The sequence below is a fragment of the Mustela nigripes genome, chromosome 6 (assembly GCF_022355385.1).
Source record: "Mustela nigripes isolate SB6536 chromosome 6, MUSNIG.SB6536, whole genome shotgun sequence".
NCBI classification, from domain to species: domain Eukaryota; kingdom Metazoa; phylum Chordata; class Mammalia; order Carnivora; family Mustelidae; genus Mustela; species Mustela nigripes.
In genome coordinates this window covers 47,308,397-47,320,432 of record NC_081562.1, presented here as the reverse complement: position 1 = coordinate 47,320,432, position 12,036 = coordinate 47,308,397, and the positions used below count along the sequence as shown (strand labels likewise).

Genomic DNA, 12,036 nt, shown 5'->3' with positions numbered 1-12,036 from the left:
TAAATAAATAAATAAATAAATAAATAAATAAATAAATAAATAAATAAATAAAAGTAATTTGTGCCTGGCAAGGCCTTAGCACCCAGTGAGTGGGTATTAGAGTTCAAATATTGACAGCAAAAATGGAGCGTTAGTGAAGAGGAAGCTTGATTGTCCAATCGCCAATGATTACCTCAAACTCGTTTGGGGTTAATTTAGCCAAAGCAGTCCTGAAGGAAAACCTTACGGGTGGCTGGGGTTCTATTGCAAGCGGTGGCTTTTCAGGCATGCCTCTCAGCTTGGAAACACTCCCATGCAGAGTCATCGGTGCCATCCTAACGGAGACAGCTGTGTGGCTGCATTCTGCGTGTGACCTATACTTACCAAGCACAAAGGTTACTGGAATTTGTTCAGCATATCTGTCACAGTAAATTGATAATTTTTCAAAGTAACGTTTTTGGGCTCCTGTAAGTAACAATCTGGAGCAAAAATAAAATGCATAGCCCTTTATGATATTATACTTCTGCACTTGCTTTGCAAGTGATATTCAGTGCAAACAATTAAGCACAAATAATTGTAATTTTTTTTTAAGGCACAGTAACTTTTTTCCTACCTGAGCTGATGTATCTCAAAGACTTTTTAATTGCCGAATGGTTCAAGTACCAATGTTTTTAGTACATGAATGTTATTGGCCATTAGACAGTTGGGTTTATTAACTTTTATTTTTAAATACTTTACATTTTAAGCTTTTGTATGATGAATACATTGGATTTAGAGCAAAATACCTTATGAAAGTGTCCAATTTTCAATTATTCATCAAGTATGCTTAAAAAAAAGTATCTTGATTAAGTGAATTAGTTATTAAGTTAATTACTACATAATAGCCCTAAATTTGACATCTTGATCTTACTCTTCCCTGAATATGCTACTTAGCACATTCTTGATCATATGTGCTATACTTCAAGGGATATTATAACTTTATTTCATAGCCTACAATTAGATAAAATATAAAACAATGCAGATATAACTAGAAGTAAAATTTTTTATTACTATATTTGGTGGGTTTGTAGTTATATAATATAAATATAAAACTTTATATTACAGATCTGACCAAAACTCATTTTCTGGTATTGTTTGACATAAATTCATTTAATGAAACTATTATTGATGTTTATATTATAGGGGGGGGGATTCAGAGGCAGAAGAAAAGTCTCAAGTCATGGTCAAGATCTAGAAAGAGGAACAACACAGATGAATTTGCATGAAAGAATGAGAACAGCTGTTCCAAGGGAAGAAGAAATCCCTTGGAAATCCATGATAACATGTGCCAAGGGCTTGTTTGAGTCAGGAGAACTTGGATAAGGGAAGCAGAGGGATAATGAGGTAACAGGGAGCCACCAGCCAGATTGCAGATGAAAAGCTGGTGCTGAGAGGATTCTGGGGTGCAGGGTGAGCTTGGGGTGCAGGGTGAGCTTGGAATTCCTGCCTTGGCTTTGGAGGAAGTGTCAGAAATTCTCAAGTTAGGAACGGGTTGTGCAGGCGTGTCAAGGTCATGCCAATGACAAGTCACAGCCAGAACAGTTTCTGATACTCAGATAGAAATGGTCAAAGAGGATTTAAACGTGGAAAGCACAGGCCATAAGGTCAGAGGAGCCCAGGTTTGAATTCCAGATCAGCCACTTAAAGATTTGGACTTGGAACCTATCTTTAAATCTCTCGAGCCTCAGTTTTCCCATTTTTTGTAAATGGGAATAATAATAACTATGTGTTATGAAGCTTAAAGAATATATTATATATACAACCACTTAACATATGATGTCATACTTAATCGATTAAAGAGGCTGTTATTATTAATAATTGGCCAAAGGAAAAATATTCAGCTATTAGCTACATAGAAAGTTTAGTAGCTAGAAAGTACTAAAATGATGATTTTGTCAAGTTCATCCAAAAGTAAAAAGAGATATAATCAAAGAAATGAATTCTGTCTTTGACTTAGGATTTTTGCTAAGTGTAATTATTTGCTTATAATAGAATTTTAAAATTTAGGATTATTAGTACACATGAGAATGACACTGTGTCTATATTTTCCTACAGGTAGGTTTGACTTTCTTGGTAAAGTCATGAATGACTTTGAGTTCTTGGTATGTCTTTAATCAAGATTCAACATTTATTTTAATAAGATTTTATAGTTGAACATTAAAAAAATGAAGAATGACTAGCACAATTGATCATTATTATAAGGTACTTTATGGTCTAAAAATTTTTAAAAAAATATATGCATACTATTTTATGGGGTATAAATAAGATATTGGAGCAAAAGTGGAGGCCCCATGGAGGATTTCTGGCTAGGATGCAGCTGCTCTAAGTGCTCTTCTATCCTAAGCAGCGGTAGCAGCAATAAACTCACATTAGTAAAAATAAACTAATGAGACAATTATTCTGAAATGTCACGTGCCTTCCACCATTTCATATTCTGAAGGATTAGATGACACAAAAATAAATTGTCCAAATAATATTGTATTTATAAGACACAACTGAAAGGAGATTAGAGGTTTGTAAATAAAACTTTCCCTTTACAGATATTTTGATAGGCAGCAAAACAGCTCTTCCTATTCTACTTTTGATAATTATCAGCCGGCCAAATTACTATCCCTCTTCTTCAGATGGAGTCCTGCTGCTGCAAAGAAGAAGGCAGGTAAGAGCAATGATAACACAAATTTGTTCATCTGTATGTGGGAAAGAACAAACTGAACTACATAGAAAAGGAGGAAATACAGCCTCAAAAACCTTTAGCTTTTTTATTTTAAGTTCTAACTTCCCCCAGAGTAGAAATGGATGCAATCAATTTTAATTAAAAAAAAAAAACTCACAAAGCTTCTCTTTTGTACTATTGATAAAATTTTATTAAGACCATGATTTTAGCCATGAAAGTATTTCTTGGACATGATTTTGCTCAGATTTTCTGTCAGTCTGACAGGCGTAGGTTGTGATGTTATAAAGAATAAACATCTTCCGTTGTGAATATAACACACCCCAAACTCAGAAGATATCAACAAAATAAATTAGTTTTCAGGCCTTTATTTAGTTGAGGTATAGGTAAGATTGGCAGGCACCATCCTGGATAAGATCTCGTCATTCCAGGCAAAAGATAGGAAAGTTGCCTGATATATACCATTCTCAAAGATGTTCATTATGTAGGTAGTTGCTATAAGCTGTCAAATTACAAACTGACATTATCAATGACAGAGCTGAGATGGGCACAAGTGATTATGTGTCTGTGGCCTTTGCCATTCCAAATCATCGCTGTGTATTTAAGTATGAATCTTCCCTTTTATACCTCTGGCGAAGTTTGGCAACATGACTCACTGTGATCAGCTAACGTGGGGCTGGAATGAGAGCCACCTGAATATGATAGAGTCTACTTAACATCCTGAGCATGGTTAGGTGTGGATTAAAATACCGTGTCCTGAGTTGAAGAAGGCAAGAGTGGATCATGCAAAGGAGGAGATTACATAATGCAAAAGTCAGCGGCAACCAAAGACTCCGATTTTTGAGACTGTATTCTTCCATGATATCTGATGGCCATAGGAGACATGCAAAGGAAGGTACCTGTACACCAAACTTATTGCCGTGTAAAAAACAGCAAAGACAATAAATTCCCTGTACAGTAGTTTGTAGATGCTGCCTCTCCACTTGAGGAGTAACCTATGAAATCCAAAAAAAGTCGCATTTGCTACTTTACTGGAGTACGTGACAGTCATCTTGGATAGCTTTTCTAGAAGAGCAAGAAGACAAAACACAAGTAAAAAGCAATGTTTAAGTTTGAGCGTTAAGTCTATCTCTCAGACTCAAGCCCCTAACCAGCCATCTCCCCATTCTGCCTTGCTCTGTTTAACCGATTTGGAATTTGGCGATAAGCACCTTCGCCCTGCTGAATCTTTTAGGAGGAAAGGGGAGTTAAGTAGTCTCTGGAAAGGGTGATATTGGAACTTGCATTCATTTCTAAATGTTATCCAGGTTTTATAGTCATCACTTAGTAATATTTAAATGAACAAATGTGATCTGAGAAGTGTGTTTTCTTAATTCATGGGAAGATTTAGGGTATCGATATGCTATATAAATTGACATTTCCAAAAGCACCAGCCAAATGTACTCTCTGGGTCTTTATTTGCTAAGGTATATAAAGAAGTATCTATTTCACCCTTAAATTTCCTGAGGGGGAATTGATAGCTCTCTACTTAGAAATCAGGAGATACTGTTGAAAGAAGCAAGCCTCTTGTGGGAATTTAATTCATGGGTCACTTTTGCTGGTTTTAGTTGGATGTGGGTACCTCTGTAGTGGGGCTCCAAGTGCATGGGAAACCCTCTGTACACTTTTCAAGGAAGGGTCACCATGATAGTAGTGGACTTTTCCCTGGAAAAATCATCATAAAATACCTAGGGAGGTTCACTTTCTTTTTGGAACTGACCAAAATGAGGCCCCGATTTGGGTTCTCTCTACTTGGATCTGTTCCGTAGATGTGAGTAGGATGAGAATGGGACCCCAGTGCCTCGTTCCAGTGAGTTCTCTGGAATTCCATTGCTTTCCAACAAGACAGAAAACATTCAAGTTCTGAGATGGCCTTGAACTAATCCGGCACCACTACTCTCTAACATGGAGCAGAAACAGATAACAGGAGAGGTCTCTGAAATCTTTTTTGCTTCAAAAGGATCTATGAGGAGGGTCTTACAGAGAGCTACTTAGATGGAAGTTATGGGGGTTTTACAGATATTTGGGCTAGACACAGGAAATAAATCCTCTAGCAGATTTCTTACAGGAAGTAGCCTGCAGCACACATTTTATCTAAACGAGAAAACTTCCTGTCTTTATTCGGAGGTGAGAAAACAATCCAATTCTGATTTGCCTAGTTTCCCTGAAGAAATAAAACTCTGGCACTACATTCACAAACTTAAACTTTCAGCATCACTGATGTTAGTAAAGAAATCGGGGCTTTTGGGGATAAGGAAGTGGCATTACGAGAGGACGGCAATCATGCCACAAAACCAGTCTCATTTTCCCATCTTTACCTTGTCTATCTGTCTAAAGTGAGTAGAGCCAAAATGGGGGGAGAGGAGCATAATAAATTAAGCCCACTTCATAATTTGTTCTCACGGGCAGTCTCATTTTAGCTAACAGTCCTCAACTTGGTTTAACAGCTCTCCCATCTGTTTCAGCCGTCAGAAAAATTAAGATCGGATAGAGTAGAGGTCAGAATGAAAATACACGGGTACTCTTTGTGCACTAACCTATTTCTTGGGTTCGGAGACTCCGGCAGGAAAGAAAATCTTGCAATTTCAGGCTCCCCCTGAAGAGGAGCCTTCAGGTCCGTGCTGTGTTCGGCTTCCCACTCCGCTCGTGCACACTCAGATTTCCTTTCCTTCTCTGGCCACCGAGAAGACCCAGAGGGTGACAGGTCCAGGAGTTAAATGTTTTTCCACTTGCGGAGGCCTGTTTATGCCAATTTGCCCACTGATGACAGTTATAGCCGGGAACAAACAGAAGCAACAGCTGCTGATGTAGCTTTTTTCTACTCTATAATTATAACTCCACCTGCCGCCCAAAGTACCCCTTTGAATGAGAAGTCGGAGGTGACGTGAAGGAGGCTGGGCCCTTGAAGTCTTGTTATTCTCATTTTGGTTCTACCCTGGGATCAAGGAAGACAGATCCATTTTCCCCTAAAGTGTTCTGTTTAGAAGTTCACTGGCCACAGATGAGAATCTGGGTAGTCTTTGTGTGCTTAGGATGAAGAGTGAGTTGTTGTGAGGCCATAAACTGGGGCAGATGAGAATATATACAAGATTTTCACTCGTTTGAGAGGTATTGAGAATGATCTTCCCTTCAAAGCAACAAGCATGTGTGTTTGTGAATGCATGGGCATGTGCGCGTGCGTATTTTAGAAAAGCAAAGAGAATTATTGTGTGTGATGATGGCTTAGTGCAGTGGAAAACAGCACACGGATTCATTACATTTGTTACCCTTCTGTGGGCAGCTAGGAAAATTTTTTAATAATTCAAAATGGCTTCCATAGTTTTCTTCTTGAGAGAGGGAATACATTGGCATTCTCTAAATAGTGAAATAAATAATTCAGGGCCTTTGCAACCTTCTAAAGTAATGTGTGCCCCAAGCATTACAACTTTAGTTTAACTGAAACAACAACAAAAGACATATATTTTTGTGAGGAAAGAATAAAAAAAATGCTTATTTTGAAGTTGAGGAATATACATTGAAAAGGGTTTTTTAAGTAGCATCTTTAAGTTTTATATGCATTTGCCTGGTTTCTTTACTAAACTATAAGAACCCTAGAGCAAAGACAGAGCATAGGTGTCTAATATCTTGCCCCCATCCCTGTTCACAGTTCTAGAATGAAGTGGATAATGGATATTCAATATGCATCTGTTGTTTGATTAACATCTTTTTTTTTTCCAGTAAGAAGAATTACTGCCTTTATTTATTTTATTTTTTATTTTTTTATTTCTTTTCAGCATAACAGTATTCATTGTTTTTGCACCACACCCAGTGCTCCATGCAATCCGTGCCCTCTCTAATACCCAACATCTTATCATCACTGTGACGCTTCTGTGAGTACATTTGGGGGAATTTGTGAACATTTTAAAAACACATGTATCATGCTGCACGTTTTACATGTGGTTGCCACGGGAAGTGGTTGACTAGACCTGATGGTGCGTTTATAAGAGTTTGCAAGACTAATCAGTGTTATAGAGTTTGAGCAAATCTAAACCCGAGTGCTTATGAAATAGAAACACGGAGAGTATTTTTTAAAAAAATTCTTACTTTTGTGTCTCCTACTAAAACATGGCAGGATTCCCAGCAGTAAGGACCGTGGAACCAGGGGAGTCAGCCTCCTCTATGGGGCACTGTTGGTTGGTCTCACTTTTAAACAAGGTTAATGATGCTCATCTTTCCCATTACACTGTTTTGAGGAATGACTAATTAATGGTTAAGATCGCATTTGAAATGCACGTTAGTCAATAATGATTAGACTAAATGAACAAACTCTCATTACTGAGCTCTGAGTCCGGGGGCTATTTCTAACAATGTCCAGAGAGATGCCTTTCAGAGATGAACTCATTAGAGGGGACAAGCCACTATAGCTTATTTCAAAATATCCAACAAACCGCCAAATGGCACAGTTAACTGGTCATATGACTTTTTGAAGAAAACTTTAAAGTTTCTTGTTAAAAATAGACATTTTCCCAGATTCTGAAAGTAACATATGCTTATTAAAAAATAAAAAGTAAAACAACGCATAAAGAACAGAGTTATACTCTATATTGCTACCCTAGAGGAGTGATAATCATTTGGCACAGTGTTCATCTTTCCAGATTTCTGCAGAAAATATTTTAATTCCTATAATTAATAGTAAACAATATGATAGACATCTCTTTTTGTATATATATGTGAGTGTATAAATATATGTATACACATAGACACAAACACACATATATATATTTATACAATTCCAGTCATATTTTGACAGTAAACATCAAGTAATGTGATCCTGACCACTCTGACTCTCAACGATCCTAATAAACACATTTGTCTTTGATTCCAGTAAAGATCCAGTGACAGGAAAATTCATAAAAAAAGAACAAGGGATCATTTCTAAGTGAGGAGAATGCTGATATTCATCCGTAGGTGTCTGGATAAATCACTGGTCATTCCTCAAAGGCAAACAAGAACAAACTGAAGTAACATTGCCAATTCCTCGAGTAGAACCAGCTTTTTAAAAAGCCCTACATTCATTTTAAACTCTTCTACTTATTTCATTGATGTGAGAAATCCTTTTGTTTTTAAAGAAAGGTATTTTTTTTTTAAAGATTTTATTTATTTGACAGAAAGAGACCCACCAAGAGAGAGAACACAAGCAAGCAGAGTGGAAGAGGGCGAAGCAGGCTCCCCGCTGAGCAGGGAGCCCGATGCGGGGCTCCATCCCAGGACCCCGGGATCATGACCTGAGCCGAACCCAGACGCTTAACGAGCTAAGTCACCCAAGCGCTCCACTTACATTATTAAATAAGGAATAAGGAATAAGTAGACATGTTTGAACAGGATAAGGGCTTGAAAAAAATCGGTGTTACAGAAAGACTGTGTAGAGAGAATGTGATGGATTTGAGTGGACAGGGGGTATAGCAAGGGAACCAGTCTGGAGTCATTATGGCTGTTCCTGTAGGAACTGGGGTGGTGGGTGAGTGGAATGCAGAGAAAGGACGGTGAGAGAAAGCCCAGAGGAAAACTACCACAGGAGGGAAAACCGTTGCGGGGGCTTGGGGGGAGTGAAAGGGAGAGGAAAGAGATGTCTTCTAGGGCTCTTCCTTTGTCCTTGGAGCCCACTTGCTCCACAAGAACTACAGAATACGATTTCGAACTTGTTCAAGTGACATGGTTCTCTGCAGAGCACCGTGCAACTTTGATGTTTGATTTGATCCTGTAAATAAGAACATCTTATCAGAAAGAAATGGGTGCAAAGTAAGATCACAGGTAGAAGCCCATGGGCCCATAAAAAGTCAAGTCGTTGAATTATTGAATTATGTATGATTAGATAATCCTCAGGTTTTCTGTTAATAATCCTGTTAATAATACTTTTTCTGGCATTTGCTCATTTTGCAATATGCTGGCTCTCTACAAAAGATAGTAGTCAGGGCTGAAGCCCAAGAAAAATTCATAGGGTAAACTTTCAATTGAGAGCATTCATTCATGCTTTTTTTCCCCACAGCAGGGTACCTTGGCTCAGCTGGTTTGAGAGCATGCACAGTGATATTTTTTCCCTACAGTTAATTTTCAGTGGGCTCAGAGGGGCTGTAAGCTTCTTCAGAACTCCTGCTTTACTCTTTCTTGCTTCTCTTTCCCTATTTACTGGTTGCTGTGAAGCAGCTGACTGGGACAAGCCATGTGTCAGTCCAGATGTATGGAGGTTTCTGATACATGGTGTTGGTGATGGAATGCAGCCAAAAGTCAAACCAAAGTGGGGTTAGTTAAGTTTTTTTCTTTTTGACTTCAGGGGAGAAATAGAGAACGTCTAGGATTAGAAGGGATATTGAATTTTATTACAGATGAAGTTCTAAGCTCCTAAGGGACTGGATATTTGAGGAGTCATCATCACTTTCTTTACACCGAGTAATTGCCAACTCAGCAGAACAGCAATGCATTAGTTCAAATTCTGAAGGTTATCTTTTTCTAATGGACGGTACAGAAATGTTGTTCTATTTTAGTGGTGGAAGCCTAGAGTCTAGAGGGTTCTTACTATGGTGCTTAAAGTGTATCCTGTGCTTTCTAATCAATTATATTTCTTAAATGGATGGGACTGCTTAGCTCAGGTACATTCCTGATCGCTAAAGGAAAAAACAAAAAACCAAAAAACCCTGCAACATAAAACCAACCAAAGAGCAGTATAGTTTTACATGGAAAAGTATACTGCTTATACTTTTTTGCATAAACAATATTTTTTATTCTAATATTTGTATATGCAAATCCAAGTATATTGCTTATTCCAAACAGCCAAGAGATTCTGTTACTTTACCACTGTAATGGTAGGAGGTGGCCATCTGGAAATTATAGAACTATAAAGGGAAGATATAGGTGAATAGAAAAATTCCAAGCATAAATCTCTGGATGCCTCTAAGACACCTTTCCATCTGAGGTAAAATGCATGTGGAAATGAAATACAGATGTTGGTTCTGGTTCTCTCACATGGTGGGTTGCTGCTTAATGGCTATTGCTGGAGAGGAGAGTGGGTTTGGAGTAAGAGAATGAAGGAGAAACTTCAGTTTGTGTTCCATATATTTTTGTATTTTTAAAGTAACATCCATATTTTCATATTTAATCATATGCAATAAAAATCTTATTTAATACCACTTCCAAATCTACTCCTCCACCTCAGATATTTTATCCAACTCCAGAATGTTCATCATATTCTCATCAACATCTCAAATCCAACATGCCCCAAACTGGACTCCTGATCTTTTTCCTAGAAAATGCTCCATCTGTCACCTTTCATGTCAATTGATGAAAATTCCTTCCTCCCAAAAGGTAAAAACCTTGGAGTCACTCTCCACTCCTCTCTTTCTTTCCTACCACAGGCCAGTCTTCCACAAACCCTCCACTTCCCAGATAGACTCAGAATCTGTCACCTCACTCTCTGCTCACGTGCCTGGTCTTCCTCCCCCGACTCCCCTGAGCCACCATCATCGCTCTCACGGCTTGTTCTGGCAGCTTCCTGGCACACCTCCCTGCTCTCCACTTGCTCTCTTTCGTCCTCTGACAAGAAGGCAGAGTGCTCATACTGACAGGTAGGTCAGGTGCATGGTGTCACTCTTCTGCTCAAAGCCCCTCCATGGCTCCCTCTTAAAAGCCCAAGTCCTTCAACTGTCCACAAGGTTCATGGCTGCAAGGCCCCATTTCCTCTCATGTTTTTTTCCTATCATTCTTCCCTATCCTGTGGGTCACATTCCTCTCCTTTCCTTCCTGGAACATATCTGGCATGGTCCCATCCTAAAGCCCGAGAAATGGCTCATCTTTGTGCCTGGAATGCCCTTCTTACAGGTATTTGAGGCATTGTCTCCCTCACTCTTTCAGATCTTTGCTCAAATCTTTTCTCCATGATCTGATAATCTTACTTAAAATTGCACACTGACCCAGTGCACCTCTCTCCCCCTTGCACTCCTGATCCCCTTTATCCTTTTGCTTTTTATCCATGCCATTAATCTCCTTTTTAAAAAAAAAAAAAGATTTTATTTATTTATTTGACAAGCAGAGATTACAGTAGGCAGAGAGGCAGGCAGAGAGAGAGGAGGAAGCAGGCTCCCTGCTGAGCAGAGAGCCCGATGCGGGGCTCGAACCCAGGACCCTGAGATCATGACCTGAGCTGAAGGCAGGGCTTAACCCACTGAGCCACCCAGGTGCCCCTATCTCCTTTATTTTTTAAGAAAGAGTCTATCTATGTATCTATCTATGTATCTATTTATTTATTTGACAGAGAGAGAGAGAGAAAACACACAAGCAGGTGGAGCAGCAGGCAGAGGAAGAGGGAGAAGTAGGCTCCCCGCTGAGCAGAGATCTATGTCTCCTTTAAATGTATCATCTAATTCACACATATATTGTGTTATTGTCTACTCATCCCTACTAAATTGGAAGTTTCACGAGGGTAGGGGGCTGTCTGTTTTGCTCACTGATGAAAACAAAGTGCACCCAATGCCTAGTTCAATAAATATTTCTTGAATGAATACATCTAAAGGAGAGACTAGAGAGGTTTCCACTTTTTTTTTTTCATGTAAGTTTCACGAGCACAGATTCCATTATTTTGTTACTTGCTTTATATCTAACACCTAGAGAAGTATCTGGCATCTCATAGGTACCCAGTAAATACTTGTGAAATGAATAAGAGAACATATATTTTTATTCAGATGTTTAAGCCTATCTTTTTCATAGAAATGTTTCTTACAGGATGAAAATGAAGAGACTGGGAATTTTTCCTGCAGTGGTTTTATAGCGCGCCAGAAAGTGAGAGGCTGAGAGCACTTCGGGACCTCTGAGTACTGACTCCGCGTTCTTCCTGGACTGTGGGAAGCTACGCCAGCATTGTGTGGTCACCTCTCTTCTGAATTTGTGTATCCTTCGCTCACTCAGGAATTTAGAGAGTAGGAGTGTGGGTGGTTCCAGACAATCATCTGTAACTCTGTCTCTTACAGTGTTTTTTTTTTACTGACCTCAAGGAGATTTAGTGGAGGATACCACTGTGCTTTAAATAGCAATAAGGAAAGAGGCAGGAAAAAATTGATTCCTTTCACTTCTTATTGACTACCCTTAGGCATCATTTTGTTCCACGCACGGGACTGAGTACTCACTTTGCTGGTGACAGATGCCTTGCACACTCATTAAAATACCAGGGTAATGAAAGAATGAATACAGTAAATGGCCTTTAATGCTGGTCTAGGTGGTGATGATATCACTTATGGTACGCAGAAGGGGCCTTGGGGTTCTTGACCTTGAATGCCCTTCTG

The 12,036-nt window shown here is 38.9% G+C and overlaps 1 protein-coding gene across 1 annotated transcript in view; it reads right to left on the bottom strand.

Moving 5' to 3' along the window:
* BEST3 (bestrophin 3) overlaps positions 1 to 3,740 on the bottom strand; it is a 34,438-nt gene extending 30,698 nt beyond the window's left edge. The window contains exons 1-2 of the mRNA XM_059404462.1: positions 3,589 to 3,740; positions 364 to 458 (exon numbers count right to left, since the gene is read on the bottom strand). Coding sequence (XP_059260445.1) covers positions 364 to 458; positions 3,589 to 3,740 — 247 coding nt within the window. The remainder of the gene's footprint in view (positions 1 to 363; positions 459 to 3,588) is intronic.
* Between the last annotated feature and the right edge of the window lie 8,296 nt (positions 3,741 to 12,036).